This window comes from Musca autumnalis, unplaced genomic scaffold, assembly GCF_047663935.1.
Source record: "Musca autumnalis isolate F117 unplaced genomic scaffold, ASM4766393v1 scaffold_5, whole genome shotgun sequence".
Lineage (NCBI taxonomy): Eukaryota > Metazoa > Arthropoda > Insecta > Diptera > Muscidae > Musca > Musca autumnalis.
This window is the reverse complement of record NW_027412088.1, coordinates 154,090,283-154,112,003: the sequence shown is the minus strand read 5'-3', so window position 1 is coordinate 154,112,003 and position 21,721 is coordinate 154,090,283. Positions and strand designations below refer to the sequence as shown.

Genomic DNA, 21,721 nt, shown 5'->3' with positions numbered 1-21,721 from the left:
GCCATGTACCCTCTCATTTTCTCTCTCTGCGATTTCTAACTGCAATTTCCTTTCAATAAAACAATTGTTAACTAACCATCATCATGTCCTTGGTAAGTGGTCATTCCAGTTCATAGTTCATATTCAATAAAGAACCACTTCCGTTCTTATTTCACAATTCTAACGCATTGCTTTTTCTTTTCTTGAGGAAAATATTTCCAATACTGAAATGATTTCGAGGCTCACAGCATCAAACCAGCCGCCCTTCATTTCTGTGGCTTTTTCAGGGGCTATATCCACAACGTGGATCTATGTATGCCAGCCCTCGGCATACAATACATACATACATATTTTAAATCTTAATAAATAAAAAACAAATGTTGGTAATAGCATTAGTTGAGAACGGCTTGACCGATTTGGATAATTCTTTTTGTGAAATGTTCGCCATAAACTGACTTAGGTTTTTATGCCAATAAAGTTTGAACACGCCCACTTTTTCAATTTTCAATTTTTATCTTTTCTACAAAAACGACTGAACCGATTTTTCTGAAATTGTCAGGGATTATATCGGTTTCAGCATATTTTTTGGGAAGCAATGGCGTTGTGTGTACCCTACGTACATATTTGGAGCCAAAATATCGGACCACGTCCACTTTTTTAAATATGTTATGTCTTGAAAACTGATGACCACGCCCACTTTTTTCAATGCATTATTTTTCCAAAACTACTGACCTAATTTCATGCAATTTTCAGAAAATATTCCAGAATGCCCCTTGGTCCAAAATGCTATATATTTGCAGACGAATTTCGGGGGCCTATTGTTTTAAAGTCGCTACATTTGCTAAACTTATGTGTGAGGTAGAAAATACCTATTTTTGCATTTTCGAGCATAAAGTTGTCATTAAAACTCATTACGACGGGCCAAAAACGCGCACCGGGGTCTGCTAGTTACAAATAAATATGTGTAAGCAAATTCTACAGTACTGTTATGTTGCGTTTGTTTTTTTGAGTATATGTTTTGGAAATTCTAATTTGAACAAGTAAGAAAAGCGTTAAGTTCGGTCGGGCCGAACTTTTTATACCCTCCACCACAAATTTCAGCCATTTCGGTGGATTAATGTGGCCACAACCTTCAAAATACCGAAATTCGGAAGGTACCGTTCTATGGGGGCTATATGATGGCATGGACCTATACCTACAAATTTCTGGGGGGAAGTTTTATACGCCTAAAGAAGACTAAATACCAAATTTCAGCCATATCGGTGTGATAATGAGGCTAAAACGTTCAAAATATCGAGAATCGGGAGATAGTGTATTATGGGGGCTATATCAACACGTGGACCTATATAAACATTTTATGGTAGAAATGTTTCTTAGCCTCTTTAAACACAAAATACAAAGTTACAACCGATTATTTGGTCAAATGGGTCTAATACATTCAAAATATAGTAAAATGACGCGTACTTTATAAGGGGTCTTATGTGGGGACTATACCAAAACGTGGACCTATATAACCCAACTTTGGTAGGAATGTTTTCTGGCCTCTGAAGACACAAAATACCAAATTACAACCAATTCTGTGGTCAAATGGGTCTAAAACATTCAAAATATATTAAAATGACGCGTACTTTATATGGGGCCTTATATGGGGGCTACACCAAAACGTGGACCTATATAACCCAACTTAGGTAGGAATATTTTTTGGCCTCTGGAGACACAAAGTACCAAATTACAACCAATTCGGTGGTAAAATGGGCCAAATATCTTAAAAATTCCTTAAAACGACGACGCGTCACGCGTCATTTTGTATGGGGGCTATACGAAAGCGTGGACCTACATAGCCCGCTTTCAATACCAAAAGTCCTACGTAAATATAACATATTTTCCCAAAATTTCATCAACCTACGTCAATCCGTTCGGACGCTAGAGTGATTTCCACAGACGGACAGACGGACAGACGGACAGACGGACGGACATGGCTATATCGATGTAGAATTGCACGCTGATCAAGAATATATATACTGTGTGGGGTCTACAATCATTATTTCGAGTAGTTACAAACGTAGTGACAAACTTAATATACCCCCATCCTATGGTGGAGGGTATAAAAACAAACATTCATGGTACCATGCAAACATTCTCTTTTGTCTATTGTCGATGTGAAAGATGTGTACGCACTAGGGTTATGACTTTTTGACGTTTTTTTTTTTTTTCTCAAAAATGATTTACTCTAGTGAGAATGAATGAACTTTTGTCTACTAATGCCTAAAATAACATTCTTTTAATTTTATTATAAAAACGTTCCGCACAAACCTCTAAACATTTTTTTTTTTGAGAAAATACTAAGAAATGAAAAATTTTTTCTCAAATACAAATGACTAACATAACTTTTATTTCATATAAATATTGAAAGAGTTCCCGCACAATCTGCTTTTAATTTTTATGATATATGAAATACTGTTATATAATATAAAATGATATATATGTAATAATACAACGATAAAATAGTGAGAAACCAACGGTTATGTCATATTGGTTATGTCGTGTGCCCCTATACATTGTTTTCAGTTAAATATCTGCTTATAGTGACTTCAAAAAATTTTCAAAAATTCTGAAAAATAAAAACTTTAAAAGCTTTTTGTGCGGAAGCTTATTTTAATGAATCACTTTATAATTAAGATTCTATGTAATCTTATGTAGAAACTCATGACGCTATGATACAGGGATATGAGGTTGTAAAAAAAGTCATTACCCTAGTACACACACTACTCCAAGGAGGAAAAAACGCCTCTTTAACATATGTCCCAAACATATTTTGCAGCAAACATATATTTGTTTGCAATCAGTTCCATGTTTGGGTCCTGCAAACAAATATATGTTTGGGTGCAAACAAATTATAAGTTTGGGTGCAAACAAATTATATGTTTGGTTTCAAACCAATATTTGTTTGGGTGCAAACAAATACAAACCCAAAAGCCACAAAAAAAAAACAAACTCATGAAATGTATGCTCACTTGCTCTCACTGGCTATCTCAAACATATACACATTTATAAATGGTGGTGGTTTATTGAAAGGCCTAGAAAATAAGCAACAACAGACACATTGGTACATAAAACAAAAAATCCAAAGAAATACATAACAGACTTGATTAAAAGAACCACTGAATGAAATAATTTATAAAAAGTCGCACTTTTAAAAGGAAAAAAAAAAATAATTTAGAAACATCGTTGAACGCTTCTCTTTAGTTGTGAAATAAAACACATTTTCCTCAAAGTTGAAATCATCAGCGAAAAATCGGTTGGAATCAAATGATTACATAATGTAATAAATAGGTACATCCATATTTCAAATATACATATGTATGTATGTATATGAAAAATGTACTGATGTAAATACAAATATTAAATGCGATTTCTTCCTTGTCCAATAAAATATTTCCATTCACCTTTTTGATTCAATTATAAAATGTATAGGGCATCCAATTTACTAAAAAGCACCATTTCTTTAAGAAAAGACAAAACACTGATTTATTCACTCACTTTACCGTCTTTACTCAGCGATTGTATTTAACTGAAGAGAAAACAACAACAAACAAGAAAACAACAATTTTTCTCATCGCTTCCTACGTTGGTTAACAACAACAAAGCACGAAACACACGTGTTTTACCGCATACCAGCCAAGATCACCCATATACGTTAACGTGACTGCAACAACAACATACGTACTCTTTATTCTCATCTGTCGTGGTTTTGCAAAGGAAAGACACACTCAGAGAGACTAAAGCGCAAAATATTTTGAGCATCAATGCCGCATACACACCACCAAAGCTTCTGCGTCTCCTATTACACCAAACATACAGTTCTTTATTATAAAACAGCATTCCGCAGCCGCGAGAGCCCTGTTATTACTCTCGTTGACAAAAAACCTTTCTCGACCCATAAAAAATATGTTCTAACATAAAAAATATGTTGGTACCCAAACAAATGAAATTGAGATATATTACAAAATGTTGCAAACATATATTTGTTTGGACACAAAGAAATTATGTTTGGATCCAAACATATATTTGTTTGCAATCAGTCCCATACAAATATTTGTTTGGATCAAAACATATTACTAGCATATACATATTTTTCTGCGTGTACAAAAAGAACTCCCATCGCCTAGGCCTGTAGGCCTACACGCAGAGAAAAAATATGATTCATGCCACCATATTTTGAAAGAAAAATATATATTATAAATATGTGATAACATCTATCATATTCTAATACAATTTTTGAAATATTTTAAAAGGTTGTGGTAGCAGGAGCAACATTGTGTGGTTGCCTCTAATAAGTAGTATTTTTTTTTTTTTTTTGGAATTATACTGTACCTTTGTGATTAATTGCCAATTAAAAGATTTTTGAATATATTGTAAATTAAAGTTTTATTTATTTAAGAACAATTTGGATAGAATAGAATAAAGAAGTATAATATAGAATACACTTATACTTTATAACATTAAAACTCAGTTCTCTCTGTTGTCTCTCCGTTTGGTCCATACATAAAACGATCACATGTTTATGTTGCAGAACATTATGAAAAACAACAGATGTTTAGGATACATTCTTTTGTTTGTTATTTCATTCACTTGCATACGATTTCTATTAATTATTAAATGTGGGGTCATTGACAAAACGAAATAATGTGCAAAATTTGTACAATTTAAGAAGTGTTTATTTAAGAAGTGTTTGTTAGTTAAAAAATGAAACACAACTCGCGCACTGATATCTTTTTGTCACTTTTTGATTTTTCTTTCTACAAATTTTCATATCTTCATTCACAAATAAATTATAGTCATTAATACCGTCAAAAAACACTCGAACTATTTCATTCTTTGTTTGGAATGCTGTTTTCCCTAATTTTATACCATTCATTTAAATGGAAATTAAACAAAATTTACAACCTTTTTGCTCAGCGGCAGAACAACTAATGAGAGAACATTTGCTTTTGGCAGTGAACAGCTGTTGTGGTGCATCGGCAAATTTCCTAGGTTTTGACACTTCATATGTCAAGTAAAGCAGATAGTGGTTGGATTGACCATCAGATAATTATGAAAATATTACCATATATCGAAATTTTGTAATTTGTTGTTGTTTTATATGGTGAACAGAATCAAAATTTGCAATATACATTATCTCCTTTCAAATAATATGTGCGCCACAAAAATTATTTGGTGCCAGACAAAATAAAATTTTGCCCACCACCAGTTAAAAAATATTTTTTCTCCGCGTGTATTTTGAAGGTTTTAGATTTTCGGCATTTTGAAGGTTTTTGGCACATCATCATACCGAAATGTCTGAAATTTGGTATTTAATCTTCTTTGAGGCTACGTAGCTTTCTCACATATATTTGCCGGTATAGGGTTTCCGTTTTGATATAGCCCCTATAGAAAAGTATCACCCGTTTTTCGGTATTTTTAAGGTCTTAACCGCATTATCGTACAGGAATGGGTAAAATTCGACAAAATTCGTCGGTGGGGAAACAATACGGTCACTAGCTATGGATCTTAAAAGGAGTACTCGATTTGGTCCAATCTTTGCACATCGTAATCGTTCATACAAATTTACGTTTAATTCGAAGATGGACTATATACCACCCCCAGAAAAGTTCAAATATTTAGGATTAAGAACAGCTTGAGCAATACACTAAAGACCACGAAGACTGGACTTAACTGCACTTTTGTGAGTTCAGTAAATGGAGGAGTGGCCCTACATACATATGTATATGGAGGTTTTGGGACCCATATCTCAAGATGTAGCGTTTAGGCCAAGAGCATGTACTTTCGACGAAAATTTTTAAACAATTGCTTAACATCTCTTGAACTTAAGCGACAATTTTGAATTTTGGTGAATTAAGTACACCAAGGTGTGGACCGATATAGACCTTCTTGGAACTTGATCTACGCTTGGAAGAAATCGGGTAATTAATTCGCACGATATCGTCTTCAGAAGTAGTTGTAGTCGGTGCCGGTAAGGTTTTAAGACTTTTGATTCATTTTTTGTAGTTGCTCCCCAAAAACACTGTACAGTCGTTTAGGCGCCGCAAGGTCAATATGCTGCAAAAAAAAATATTGAAAACGATCCGAAACATGTCCGTAAACAACACTTTTTTGAAAAAAATTGAAATTATGTGTGTGAGGTACCTGAAGTCCATATTCGAATCTAATCTAGAAGAAATATTACTATGTGCTTGGACTAAATCCGTTTTGAACTTTTGTGAGGGGTGGGTACCCGAAGGAGTGGGTCGATATGGTCCATCTTTCATCTAAGTTTAAACAAAATATTATGAGATTCAAAGTTTTCACCTAATCGTTTGATCCGTTCGAGAGTAAGTAATCGCGTGCACCACTCAGACAGACCGACAGATGCGAACCTGCTAGCTATGCACTATTAGTCAGATGCTGCTGTATTTATTTGCTGATTATCATTCCAGAACATAAAACTCTGTAAAATAAGATATGGGTATCTCCTCGGAGAACAGAAAACAAGAGTCTGCTAATGTCCCTGTGGAATTGCTTTTAGAGAGTAAATACCCTCACAAAACCTTAGGTCTATCGCTCAGGCACCAATCCACGTTATGGACTTAGCTACCCTTTTCTTAAAGGGACTGACGCCTATCTCTCACCAGAAACAAGTCTCCGGTTGGATTTCATATTTGACCCTACTACGAGGGGAACTAAAAAAGTTCATGGTCTAGGCAACACACAGTGTCGCTATACCCCATTTGACATTTTTTTGAAAAGTTTGACATTTTTAAGGCTAAACGTACTCATGACAGTTTGACATACGATCATATGTTGTGTTATTTACAGTGGATTGATTGAGACTGTTCCAAAACATAGTTTTTGAACACTTTTACAACATCGGCGATTGCTGCTATTTTTCGTGCTCATACACATAGTTTCATGATTCTTCACCTGTATCCATCTTTTAACCGTATTTTCAAGGACCGCCAACTTTTTTTTGAAAATTTCTTGCACCAATCACCACGGGATCCAACGAGAAAAATCCCATTTTGCCGCCAAGTGTTCATGCAATATCAAATGCTAGTTGGCGGAATAAATGCCCAACGATGTCTCTATCCCACAGTATATAACATGGCGATCTTGCATTATCCGTTCATGCACGGCTTAATTTTTTTTTGGCAAAACGGTCGTTTTTCGACGACCCTCACGACCTTTAATTTTTAGCGAATGTTGACCTCGATTGAATTCATTAAACCAGTTTTTCATAGTGCTATAGGATGGTCCTTTATCGACATACAAAGATTTAATTTGATCGATGCACTCTTGCCGTGATTATCCACGAAGAAAGTTGTGAAAAATGATCAGACGAAAATGTTCGCAAGTAAATTCCATTTTTTAAAGTAATTTGTTCAAGTCACTGTAAACAACGCAAGTCATGATTGTATGTCAAACTGTCCTGAGTACGTTTAGGCTAAAAACTGTCAAACTTTACAAAAAAAAATGTAAAATGGAATCTGCCAAGGCCAATTCCTCTCGTACCAGAATTCGTTTATTACAAATTTGGGCTGATTCTCTGAGTCCTGAAAAATTAGGCACGCACAGGTAATATAAATAGTGTAAAACTTATGAGATATGAGTGGCCTATTCACTCTTGATCTAGCGAACGGCAAGCTATTATTTTGGTATGTTGAGTTAAAATGTCAAATATCTGTCGGCTCTGTCGACAGAGATATACGCTCAGCCTGTGATATAGCTAACATAATCAAAGCCAACATGACCTGTTTTTCGTTTTCTCTCTCTGCCGATGTCACTGCGAATGTCGTAGTGCTCAGCGATCCTGTTCACAAACATTTGTCGAGGAACTTCGGTTGTTAGTTTCTTGTATACTTTTAGTTTGGCATAACGCAGTAATTATGCGCCGTAAAGACTTTTGACCTCCTTCACTTGTTACGAATTCCCATAGAAGACCATAACTATCTTCGAATGATTTCACTAGTGTCTCTGTTGGTTTGTTGATGTCTTCCGTGTTTAGTCATTCAACGTATCCTTGTCGTAGTAGTTCTTTTATTAGATTTCCGATCTTGGTGCAGTTGATTTTGGATCTGTTCCGGAAGCTTATCGGATCTAGCAGTGACCTCAAAGTTTAAACTTTATATACTGATGGGCAGGGAAGAAATGTTCATCTGAGACCCTCCACTATTGTAATTTGTTTATTAGATTTTCTGTGGATATTGTGAAATGTATTAACAAAGGTGAGTCCGTTTCCTATTTTAAAAGTTATTTGGTCGGCGATCGTACGTCAGATATTCCGACGCCTGATATATGTTTCCTGGCTGTTGAGTTTCGCATCCTGATCCTACTTTGAACTACACGACAATTGAGACTTAAAACGTCATGTTCTTAGTCTTTGTCAGGCTGGCCGGAGAGATATCGTCGACTCCCATCACAAGAAGAGTGCCATCCCGATTATTCTCCCTTTGGAAGACCTCCCATCTTTTAACGTATAAGTCAGATTTTGGTTGCCAAAAGTTTCGAGCATGCATTCCGTCAAGAGTTTTTATCAGTCTAGAGATCTCTTCTTTCCTCACCAACTTTAAATTTCCAACTTCCCAAGTAGTTGAAATGTTGCTAACTACCTCCAAAAGTAGTGCGATTCTTTAAATAATTTGTTGAGTTACCGACAAACATGTTCAATGTTACCGATCGGTAGCTCAAAAAATGAGTTAGAGAATCACACTACTGAGCGCCAAAGTTTGCATGTGGGCCGAACATTAACAAGTCCCTCTTCAACTCAATGCAGACGATTGGGTCACATACCTGATAATTTTGGTCCAGAAGTTATTGTTGATAATTTCCTCGATGTTTTGCTGATGGTCTTTATGTAGCATAACATACCATCTACTCGTGCCAATCACCACATAACAAAGTTCATCCCTGTTTTGCTTTTTGGCTATTTCGACGTAAGTTGATAGCGGCCACTTTCCAGTCTCACGGGATTTCGTTTCCGAATCCCTAGTCTTTTCAGTTGTTGGGCTCATCTTCTTAATGTTCGAAATTACTGTGTCGCCTCTGCCAAAGAATTCTTGGAGCCATCTTCTTTGCGTGAGTCTTGACGAGGTTTACACGAAGCCTTTGGAAAGGTCTTTTTCTTCTTCGGTGGTTACACTGGTATGCTCTTCGAGAGATCTTATCCTCCTTCGCTTTTCGGAGGAAGTGGAACGAGTATTTTTGATTTCTTTTTGAACATCCTTATGTTCTGATCAGTCGCGCAAGGTTCTTCTCAACCTAGTGTCAGCAAGGGGTTCTTTCGTACCGGATTGACCCGAAATCATAGTGTTTCAGTCTGCGGCTTCCAACCCAGCATCAAAACCTATACTTCTATGTAGGTTTCGTGCTGCTACAACCGCAACAACCATTTTGTGAACATTCTCTTTAGTGGGCTACTGCTATCGGGTTCGGAGTCAAGATCGAACTCCCATTGACCTTATCTGCCTCCTGCTCTCATTGTTTGTCCGTAGGTTGTGTGATTATAGCAGTACCTTCGACTACACCTGGATGACGACGAGGTGTGACTCCCAGATAGAATACCAATTTCCACAGGTACTGCGTTATTTAAGTTCTGCACCGTAAAATTTTTCCTGTTTCCTCATTTCACAGACGTTTCTTTAGGGGAATACACCCCATAGGCTGTTTATTGTCTGCGGGGAAACTCTAAGGTTTTCGGAGACAGGTGATCAATTACACTTTTATAAAAAAGATCGTATCACAAGTGATTTCCCTAGTTCGGAACAGAATAGTATCAATACGAACATTCAAACACAATCGATCAACGTTATATTTTTCCCTTTCTCCAGAAAGGGAACATTTGAAAGTCATGCGCAGAAAAAAATTCTTTCGTAAACACAATTTTTTTGGACAGATAAGAGACTATGAAAGCTATGTAAAACGTTAAAGAATTCACTCTTTTATCTTCTTTCATTTCAGAAAGTCACAACACAAAATGTCGATGCCGAACCTCCCACAGAAACAACAACAACGGCAAAACGTGATAACTGGGGCAATGACATTGAATTCTTAATGTCTTGTATAGCTCTGTCTGTGGGTCTGGGTAATGTGTGGCGTTTCCCATTCATTGCCTTGGAGAATGGTGGTGGAGCTTTTCTAATACCCTACATCATAACACTGCTGCTGGTCGGTAGGCCAATTTACTATTTGGAAATGATATTGGGACAGTTTTCTAGTCGGGGTAGTGTCAAGGTATTTGAATATGCCCCAATTATGAAGGGTAAGCTAATGAACTCTGAAAAAACTCCAAAAGAAAATTGTTGCTTTCATTGCAATATCCATTTGTAGGTATTGGTTATGGCCAGGCCATACTGACATTTTTCATAGCCACCTATTATTCATCACTGATGTCCTTGACGCTAAGTTACCTGGTGGATTCATTTTATGCCACTTTGCCATGGAGTTACTGTCGCGAAGAATGGGGTGACCAATGCATTGATTCAAAGATACAAAAAGATGTAACCGGAAAGAACGTAACCAATGTAAGTGGGATAAAGAAAACTTCAGCGGAATTTTATTTTGTGTAAGTTTGCTTAGTAATTTTCATAGTATTTGTAAGTCATTGTCTTCTCTCGCTCTTTTAGAAATATAGTTCTGCACGAAAAAGCCAATATAGACGATGGCATTGGTACACCAAGCTGGAGATTGGCCATAACATTGGCAGTTTCATGGTTGGTAATTGGCGGTGTGATCATCAAAGGTATTAAAAGTTCAGGAAAGGCTTCCTACTTTTTGGCCATATTTCCCTATGTGATAATGTTGGTGTTGCTGGTACGGTCTCTGACTTTACCCGGAGCCTTTGATGGTGTTCTGTTTTTCCTAACACCACAATGGGACAAGCTACTCGATGCCAAAGTGTGGTATGCTGCAGTTACTCAGGTTTTCTTTTCCCTAACCGTTTGTTATGGTATTATTTTGATGTACGCCTCATTCAATCGGTTCCACCACAATATCTATAGGTAAGTAGGATCTACTCAATAACAGAAATTAAATTTGAATTTAAATTAATCGGTTCAATATCTAAAGAGATTGTAATATAGTAACCACTTTGGATACTTTTACCTCATTATTGTCGGGCATTGTGATTTTTGGCATATTGGGAAATTTGGCTCATGAATCGAATAATCCCGACATCAAAAGTGTCGTCAAATCTGGGCCTGGATTAGCTTTTATTTCATATCCAGATGCCATAGCAAAATTTGAAGTAGTGCCACAGGTAAGTGGGACATCAGTTAAAATCAGTTCTCGCCTTAATATGTTTCGTTTTTTCTTTTCAGATATTCTCCGCCCTCTTTTTCCTCATGATGTTCATTTTGGGTGTTGGCAGTAATGTCGGTGTCATTTCGAGTGTAGTAACGGTAATATGTGACGGTTTCACTTCCACTAAGCGCTGGATTGTTGTAATTGTTATGGTGGTAATATGCTACTGCTTTGGTCTGATGTACATTACGCCGGGTGGCCAATTCATTATGAATTATATTGACTTCTATGCTGTGACTTTAGTTGCCATTGTATTGGGGATATTTGAATTGATTGCCGCCAGCTGGATCTATGGTAAGTTTGTAGTTCAATATGACACACATATACATCAATAGTCATGGCCTATAGTCTGGTTATACCCTCCACCACCGTTTGTAAGACATCGAAATATTCGTCGGAAGCCCTATAAATATATACACAGAAAAAATAATTACTGCATTTCAGGAATAGTGTTCATAAAGTCTTGCCAGGGTTCAAATTTCTGCATTTCATGAACGCCTTTCATAAAGCAAAAAAACTAATTTTTTTCTGAGAGATTGAAAAAAAAACAATTTTGGCGAGTTGTTGTTTTTGTTATCATTGACTAACAAAAACCCACCGTTTGTGGTGGCTTGTCACCAACCAAACCAGAGACAAATTTTGCTACTTTTATTAATTCTTTTATTTTGTATTATTGTAACTTACCGTTTATTCTAATGATTTTCACTGTAGTTGTTGTCGCCTTGTGAACATAGCAGAACAATACGAACCATATGTAAATACATGTTGAATGCATCAGCACTAGGTTGGGATATTAGATGTTGCCTTTATATTAAAGAAATTAAAAATTTGTAGTTGCGAACTATACAGCCAAACACTTTGTTTTTTCGACACCAAACACACTGTAATTGTTTGGTTTGTCAGTTAACTAACAACAAAATTGTTGCGCCTACAGTGGAAGTTTAGGTATGTTGTTGTGGTGTGTATGTGTGTGGTGTGGTTTGTTGATATAGTCTCAATGGCTCTGCGAACAGTGGCCCCAAAACAAAATCACCCCAAACTTAAAATGCAAAATGGCCCCAAATTTGGGGTCTGAGTGCATTGCGAAGTTTGGCCCCATTATGTGTCCAGCATTTTGGCCCCAAAAAAAGACAAAATTACCCCAAAAAAATTCACCTTTTTATTAAATAAAAACTACAATACTGTCTTTAACTGACTCCCTGCAGTATGGACAAAGGAAGTGTGCTGAATTTGATAATGTTGTAGTGCATGAGGAACAGCACTTCAAATGTCTACAAGGGAGAAGTACTACATTTGCTAAATTATCCTTGCAAACAACACATTCTCTTTCGTTGTTTTCATCCTCAGTATTCGCCGTTGTTATTTCTTCTTTACCGGATAGACATTCCTCATCTGGTTCTTCTCCAAATATATTTTCAGGTGGAATAAGTTGATTCATATTATTGTTGTAAATTACTCTTGTTAAAAATGTTGCAACAGTAATTTTTCCACCGTTTAATAAATTGGTTGCTTCCTCAATTATGGCATCCCTAGCAACATAATTTTTTTTGCGGTATTTTTTGAGTGTACCGCCACTTTCGGCAAGCATTTCAAACTCTCGGCTTTTAAAAAATTCTTCTCGGCGTAAATATTTGACAAATTTGAAAAAGTTGCCATTGGCAGGAATGCATTTTTTCAAAATACGGTTATAGGCTTCAACAGCGGAATGTTGGCTGGAAACGCTCAAATTTTCGCATCCGATCTGAAGAAAATTATGATTTAGAAAAAATGTATTATTAACAGATTTAACTTACTTTCTTTATCCATTGATTTTCAAAATATTTGAGAAACTTTGAGAATTTCCTTTCACTGTCCATTAAATTAATTTCCGTCCGAATTTGACGAAATCCATCTTTTATTAACGCTGAAGGAAGCAGGGGGAGTGCCAAAAGTTTATAGTAAGCTTTTGAAGCTGGCTTTGATTGTCTCAGATAGTTAATGAAGTCTTTACATTTGATCAAATTTCTTCTGACAGCTTGACAAAAGTGAAACCTACAGTTAAATGTATATTTATATAAGAAGGAAAATCGTAAAATTTGCACCAACTATTTGAAACTGCTCTTATGAGTATTCAATTGAAAAATATATATATATATATTTCAATTGGATTCTGCAACTATTAGCAAATATATCATGTATACATATATATCATGTATACATTTGTAATCGCGCGCGCGATTTTCTCCCTTACGGCAGCCTTTACCATTCTGACACAACACATCCTTATCAATATCTTTTTACAAATGTATACATGATATATTTTGTTACATTTGAATTTCTTGGAAAAAAAAAATGATTATATGCGGTATAAAATCTTACCAACATCCAATACACTTTACATTTGGGAACACAGTCTTCAAAGCCTTCCTCAATCCTTGTTCATAATCTGTTATTACCACAGCCGGATTTATGTCGAAAACATTTTCCTTTATATATTTGAAAAGGTTCTCATACATCTGAGAAGACTTTTTGTCAGCTAGCACAAAAAATATTGGAAATATCTGAAAAAACTCATATATTAAAAACATAAAAAAAAATAGAACGAATGATGTTTTACTTACGTGGTCACAGTACTCGATGTATATTACCAACAGCTGGGTAAAACATCCACTAGGAACAATACTAAATGTTCCATCGATAAGCCATTTTCGTTGATTATCAGTGACATTATCAACAATTAAATTGAGAGATTTTTGAGATGTAAAAATACAATATGTAAACTCATCCTCGACAATACAGGCGGTATAAAAAGGTCTAGGATTTTCCATATCTTGGGATATAGCGTTGGGCTGAGCCCCAAGAGTTTTTGAAATGTTTGCGCTTTCCTCCTTAATTTCGTTGAGGGCACAAAGTTTTTTAAATTCTTCTTCCTCTTGGGGATGGTTATGGCTTACAAACTTTTTTGGATATTCGCAAGTTCCGTCAGGTAAATAATTAAGTCGGGACTTACACCCATCTCTCCAACACTCGTACTTAACTACGTCTTTATACACTGATTTTTTTTTTTGTAAATCATCTTATCTTCTTTTAAAAAAAGAAGATTTGAATTGATTTTTTTACCCGCAAAAAATACGCACTCCATCATATTATTAGTTTGTATATTCAAATTGGCACTTCTTCACAGCTTTGCAGAACTTTTAAGAATGATGAAATTGAAAGTTCTTACAACAAACCATTCATATTTTTTTTAGAAACTACGATTGTCCCGTTATTTTAGTCAGAATGAATTACAAATTTTAACAAAGTGCAAAATGACCCCAAAAATTACAAGGCATTTTTTGGGGCAATTTTGCATTTACAAAATAACTATGAAACGCAAATGGCCCCAAACAATAAACAACGTAGAATTTTGGGGTTTTCTTGCATTTTAATAATTTGGGGCAATTTTTCATTTTCATTTAAATGCAATTTTGCCCCAAAAAATATATGCAAAAATACCCCAAAAAAGGTGAAAAATAGCCCCAAATTTCGTGTTGTTGTAGCCCATATATTTTTTGGGGTCATTTTGCACTTTGTATTTGGGGTGATTTTGTTTTGGGGCCACTGTTCGCAGAGCCAGTCTCAATGTGATGGTGAAACGATGGTGGGGGTTGTGTTGCGGTTTGTTGATACATTGTCAATACGATGGAGAGACGACGAGACCATTAAAAAGAAAACGAAAACAAAGTTGAGAGCATTTTCCAAACAAGAGAAGAAATATGGGAGCAAATAGTGAAATATAGGGAAAAATAGAAAAATGATTTTGCATCTCATGAAAATCTTACATATTTTTGAAAAGTGGTGGCTTTCGGATGGAAATAAGAAACTGCACATGTATCTCATGTGAGGTTCCTGTACAGAATGAAAGAACTACATCAGGAACGAAAATATGTAAAAATTCTTGAAATATTTTTTTCTGTGTATATTCTTGATCAGCATAAAATTCTAAGTCGAAATAACCATGCCCGCCTCTCCTTCCGTCCATCTGTTGAAATCAAGATATCGCTCGCAATATTTAAGACAGAACGTTATTATTTGGTACAAACTTTCTATTACTCCTAGGATGTTTGGTATTGATATTATGATTTTCGGTATTTTCAAGGGGTTTAGCCTCATTATCACACCGAAATGACAGAAATTTCCTATTTAATCTTTCCCCTTAAATGTGTAGCTCCAGATCCACGTTTTAATATAGCCCCCATAGGACTGTACTGCGGTATTTTCGGTATTTTCAAAGTTTTAGCCTCATTATCACGATGAATTGGCTTAAATTTGGTATTTAGTCTTTGTTGGAAGAGCTTAAGTTCCCCCCACATTGTGATATAGCCCCCGTATAACGGCCGGTACCTGCCGAATATCGATATTTTCAAGTTTTGAGCTTCATCATAAAACCGAAATGAAAATTTCGTATTTAGTCCTCATTGGGAGCATACAATTTTCCGACAGAAATTAGTTTCTATAGGTTCACGTTTTCATATAGCCCCTATAGAACGGTACCTCTCGATTTTCGGTATTTTCAAGGTTTTATATACATTTTCACAACGAAATGACTTATATTTCGTATTTAGTCTTCATTGAGAGCAATAAAATTTCCCCATGAATTTGTTGCTACAAGCCCACTACCGGACGGTATATTCCGATTTTCGGTATTTCAAAGTTTTAGCCACATTTTCACACCGAAACGGCAGACATTTTGTCCTCAGTCTTCGTTGGGAGCGCTGAACTTTGGTCCACTTTGGATCTCCTAATATTTTGTCCATATGTAGTTTAACTTCAAAAATGGTCCATATAAGTGTTCTCCTTACACAAAATCTGAAAACCTACTATATTTTATTATTGGGGAAAAGGATTTTAGTTGCGTAGCCGGTATTCGATTCTATATTATCTATAGATGAAAGTTTCAACACACAGGGTATATTTCTATCGGCAATGCCGACTGATACATTTGTAATTGTTTACCAGTGGAAAGAAACACTGGGAACTAGAACTAAGAAAATGTGTACGTTATCTTAAAATACCTCACAGGCTCCGAAAAACTTAATGGACATATGCAAGGCTTTTCATCACGTGATTTAAATTTCTGGATCTTGAACTGACTCCGGCATATCTCATTGCACTCATATTTTCGTTAAACACATTTTTTGCTACGAATTAGGCCCTTCTACCCTCACATACTTTCCCGATGTCCGAAGAGCAACCTATGTGAAAGTGCCTCCAACAAAATCGCAAAGATCGGGGATGGTGTGGAGAGTTACAATTCCCCAAGTACCCATATATCACCGATTTGGTTTCATTTTACTACCGTACCAGTAGTGGGATTCTGTAACTCATTTTTGCTGTTACCGACAAAAATCGGTAAAATAAAATCGCAAAATTATGACTAAAAACATAAAGAAAAGTTGGCATCACTGTTTGTGTCGGTGACCAATGCATTGATTCAAAGATACAAAAAGATGTAACCGGAAAGAACGTAACCAATGTAAGTGGGATAAAGAAAACTTCAGCGGAATTTTATTTTGTGTAAGTTTGCTTAGTAATTTTCATAGTATTTGTAAGTCATTGTCTTCTCTCGCTCTTTTAGAAATATAGTTCTGCACGAAAAAGCCAATATAGACGATGGCATTGGTACACCAAGCTGGAGATTGGCCATAACATTGGCAGTTTCATGGTTGGTAATTGGCGGTGTGATCATCAAAGGTATTAAAAGTTCAGGAAAGGCTTCCTACTTTTTGGCCATATTTCCCTATGTGATAATGTTGGTGTTGCTGGTACGGTCTCTGACTTTACCCGGAGCCTTTGATGGTGTTCTGTTTTTCCTAACACCACAATGGGACAAGCTACTCGATGCCAAAGTGTGGTATGCTGCAGTTACTCAGGTTTTCTTTTCCCTAACCGTTTGTTATGGTATTATTTTGATGTACGCCTCATTCAATCGGTTCCACCACAATATCTATAGGTAAGTAGGATCTACTCAATAACAGAAATTAAATTTGAATTTAAATTAATCGGTTCAATATCTAAAGAGATTGTAATATAGTAACCACTTTGGATACTTTTACCTCATTATTGTCGGGCATTGTGATTTTTGGCATATTGGGAAATTTGGCTCATGAATCGAATAATCCCGACATCAAAAGTGTCGTCAAATCTGGGCCTGGATTAGCTTTTATTTCATATCCAGATGCCATAGCAAAATTTGAAGTAGTGCCACAGGTAAGTGGGACATCAGTTAAAATCAGTTCTCGCCTTAATATGTTTCGTTTTTTCTTTTCAGATATTCTCCGCCCTCTTTTTCCTCATGATGTTCATTTTGGGTGTTGGCAGTAATGTCGGTGTCATTTCGAGTGTAGTAACGGTAATATGTGACGGTTTCACTTCCACTAAGCGCTGGATTGTTGTAATTGTTATGGTGGTAATATGCTACTGCTTTGGTCTGATGTACATTACGCCGGGTGGCCAATTCATTATGAATTATATTGACTTCTATGCTGTGACTTTAGTTGCCATTGTATTGGGGATATTTGAATTGATTGCCGCCAGCTGGATCTATGGTAAGTTTGTAGTTCAATATGACACACATATACATCAATAGTCATGGCCTATAGTCTGGTTATACCCTCCACCACCGTTTGTAAGACATCGAAATATTCGTCGGAAGCCCTATAAATATATACACAGAAAAAATAATTACTGCATTTCAGGAATAGTGTTCATAAAGTCTTGCCAGGGTTCAAATTTCTGCATTTCATGAACGCCTTTCATAAAGCAAAAAAACTAATTTTTTTCTGAGAGATTGAAAAAAAAACAATTTTGGCGAGTTGTTGTTTTTGTTATCATTGACTAACAAAAACCCACCGTTTGTGGTGGCTTGTCACCAACCAAACCAGAGACAAATTTTGCTACTTTTATTAATTCTTTTATTTTGTATTATTGTAACTTACCGTTTATTCTAATGATTTTCACTGTAGTTGTTGTCGCCTTGTGAACATAGCAGAACAATACGAACCATATGTAAATACATGTTGAATGCATCAGCACTAGGTTGGGATATTAGATGTTGCCTTTATATTAAAGAAATTAAAAATTTGTAGTTGCGAACTATACAGCCAAACACTTTGTTTTTTCGACACCAAACACACTGTAATTGTTTGGTTTGTCAGTTAACTAACAACAAAATTGTTGCGCCTACAGTGGAAGTTTAGGTATGTTGTTGTGGTGTGTATGTGTGTGGTGTGGTTTGTTGATATAGTCTCAATGGCTCTGCGAACAGTGGCCCCAAAACAAAATCACCCCAAACTTAAAATGCAAAATGGCCCCAAATTTGGGGTCTGAGTGCATTGCGAAGTTTGGCCCCATTATGTGTCCAGCATTTTGGCCCCAAAAAAAGACAAAATTACCCCAAAAAAATTCACCTTTTTATTAAATAAAAACTACAATACTGTCTTTAACTGACTCCCTGCAGTATGGACAAAGGAAGTGTGCTGAATTTGATAATGTTGTAGTGCATGAGGAACAGCACTTCAAATGTCTACAAGGGAGAAGTACTACATTTGCTAAATTATCCTTGCAAACAACACATTCTCTTTCGTTGTTTTCATCCTCAGTATTCGCCGTTGTTATTTCTTCTTTACCGGATAGACATTCCTCATCTGGTTCTTCTCCAAATATATTTTCAGGTGGAATAAGTTGATTCATATTATTGTTGTAAATTACTCTTGTTAAAAATGTTGCAACAGTAATTTTTCCACCGTTTAATAAATTGGTTGCTTCCTCAATTATGGCATCCCTAGCAACATAATTTTTTTTGCGGTATTTTTTGAGTGTACCGCCACTTTCGGCAAGCATTTCAAACTCTCGGCTTTTAAAAAATTCTTCTCGGCGTAAATATTTGACAAATTTGAAAAAGTTGCCATTGGCAGGAATGCATTTTTTCAAAATACGGTTATAGGCTTCAACAGCGGAATGTTGGCTGGAAACGCTCAAATTTTCGCATCCGATCTGAAGAAAATTATGATTTAGAAAAAATGTATTATTAACAGATTTAACTTACTTTCTTTATCCATTGATTTTCAAAATATTTGAGAAACTTTGAGAATTTCCTTTCACTGTCCATTAAATTAATTTCCGTCCGAATTTGACGAAATCCATCTTTTATTAACGCTGAAGGAAGCAGGGGGAGTGCCAAAAGTTTATAGTAAGCTTTTGAAGCTGGCTTTGATTGTCTCAGATAGTTAATGAAGTCTTTACATTTGATCAAATTTCTTCTGACAGCTTGACAAAAGTGAAACCTACAGTTAAATGTATATTTATATAAGAAGGAAAATCGTAAAATTTGCACCAACTATTTGAAACTGCTCTTATGAGTATTCAATTGAAAAATATATATATATATATTTCAATTGGATTCTGCAACTATTAGCAAATATATCATGTATACATATATATCATGTATACATTTGTAATCGCGCGCGCGATTTTCTCCCTTACGGCAGCCTTTACCATTCTGACACAACACATCCTTATCAATATCTTTTTACAAATGTATACATGATATATTTTGTTACATTTGAATTTCTTGGAAAAAAAAAATGATTATATGCGGTATAAAATCTTACCAACATCCAATACACTTTACATTTGGGAACACAGTCTTCAAAGCCTTCCTCAATCCTTGTTCATAATCTGTTATTACCACAGCCGGATTTATGTCGAAAACATTTTCCTTTATATATTTGAAAAGGTTCTCATACATCTGAGAAGACTTTTTGTCAGCTAGCACAAAAAATATTGGAAATATCTGAAAAAACTCATATATTAAAAACATAAAAAAAAATAGAACGAATGATGTTTTACTTACGTGGTCACAGTACTCGATGTATATTACCAACAGCTGGGTAAAACATCCACTAGGAACAATACTAAATGTTCCATCGATAAGCCATTTTCGTTGATTATCAGTGACATTATCAACAATTAAATTGAGAGATTTTTGAGATGTAAAAATACAATATGTAAACTCATCCTCGACAATACAGGCGGTATAAAAAGGTCTAGGATTTTCCATATCTTGGGATATAGCGTTGGGCTGAGCCCCAAGAGTTTTTGAAATGTTTGCGCTTTCCTCCTTAATTTCGTTGAGGGCACAAAGTTTTTTAAATTCTTCTTCCTCTTGGGGATGGTTATGGCTTACAAACTTTTTTGGATATTCGCAAGTTCCGTCAGGTAAATAATTAAGTCGGGACTTACACCCATCTCTCCAACACTCGTACTTAACTACGTCTTTATACACTGATTTTTTTTTTTGTAAATCATCTTATCTTCTTTTAAAAAAAGAAGATTTGAATTGATTTTTTTACCCGCAAAAAATACGCACTCCATCATATTATTAGTTTGTATATTCAAATTGGCACTTCTTCACAGCTTTGCAGAACTTTTAAGAATGATGAAATTGAAAGTTCTTACAACAAACCATTCATATTTTTTTTAGAAACTACGATTGTCCCGTTATTTTAGTCAGAATGAATTACAAATTTTAACAAAGTGCAAAATGACCCCAAAAATTACAAGGCATTTTTTGGGGCAATTTTGCATTTACAAAATAACTATGAAACGCAAATGGCCCCAAACAATAAACAACGTAGAATTTTGGGGTTTTCTTGCATTTTAATAATTTGGGGCAATTTTTCATTTTCATTTAAATGCAATTTTGCCCCAAAAAATATATGCAAAAATACCCCAAAAAAGGTGAAAAATAGCCCCAAATTTCGTGTTGTTGTAGCCCATATATTTTTTGGGGTCATTTTGCACTTTGTATTTGGGGTGATTTTGTTTTGGGGCCACTGTTCGCAGAGCCAGTCTCAATGTGATGGTGAAACGATGGTGGGGGTTGTGTTGCGGTTTGTTGATACATTGTCAATACGATGGAGAGACGACGAGACCATTAAAAAGAAAACGAAAACAAAGTTGAGAGCATTTTCCAAACAAGAGAAGAAATATGGGAGCAAATAGTGAAATATAGGGAAAAATAGAAAAATGATTTTGCATCTCATGAAAATCTTACATATTTTTGAAAAGTGGTGGCTTTCGGATGGAAATAAGAAACTGCACATGTATCTCATGTGAGGTTCCTGTACAGAATGAAAGAACTACATCAGGAACGAAAATATGTAAAAATTCTTGAAATATTTTTTTCTGTGTATATTCTTGATCAGCATAAAATTCTAAGTCGAAATAACCATGCCCGCCTCTCCTTCCGTCCATCTGTTGAAATCAAGATATCGCTCGCAATATTTAAGACAGAACGTTATTATTTGGTACAAACTTTCTATTACTCCTAGGATGTTTGGTATTGATATTATGATTTTCGGTATTTTCAAGGGGTTTAGCCTCA

The 21,721-nt window shown here is 35.6% G+C and overlaps 1 protein-coding gene across 1 annotated transcript in view; it reads left to right on the top strand.

Annotated features, from left to right (window-relative positions):
• LOC141386800 (uncharacterized) overlaps window positions 1–21,721 on the top strand; it is a 67,713-nt gene that overhangs the window by 35,653 nt on the left and 10,339 nt on the right. Inside the window, exons 2-11 of the mRNA XM_073955711.1 lie at window positions 9,973–10,273; window positions 10,342–10,576; window positions 10,638–11,012; window positions 11,080–11,269; window positions 11,331–11,607; window positions 16,487–16,640; window positions 16,744–16,851; window positions 16,913–17,287; window positions 17,355–17,544; window positions 17,606–17,882. Of these exons, the coding sequence (XP_073811812.1) occupies window positions 9,973–10,273; window positions 10,342–10,576; window positions 10,638–11,012; window positions 11,080–11,269; window positions 11,331–11,607; window positions 16,487–16,640; window positions 16,744–16,851; window positions 16,913–17,287; window positions 17,355–17,544; window positions 17,606–17,882 (2,482 nt within the window). The remainder of the gene's footprint in view (window positions 1–9,972; window positions 10,274–10,341; window positions 10,577–10,637; window positions 11,013–11,079; window positions 11,270–11,330; window positions 11,608–16,486; window positions 16,641–16,743; window positions 16,852–16,912; window positions 17,288–17,354; window positions 17,545–17,605; window positions 17,883–21,721) is intronic.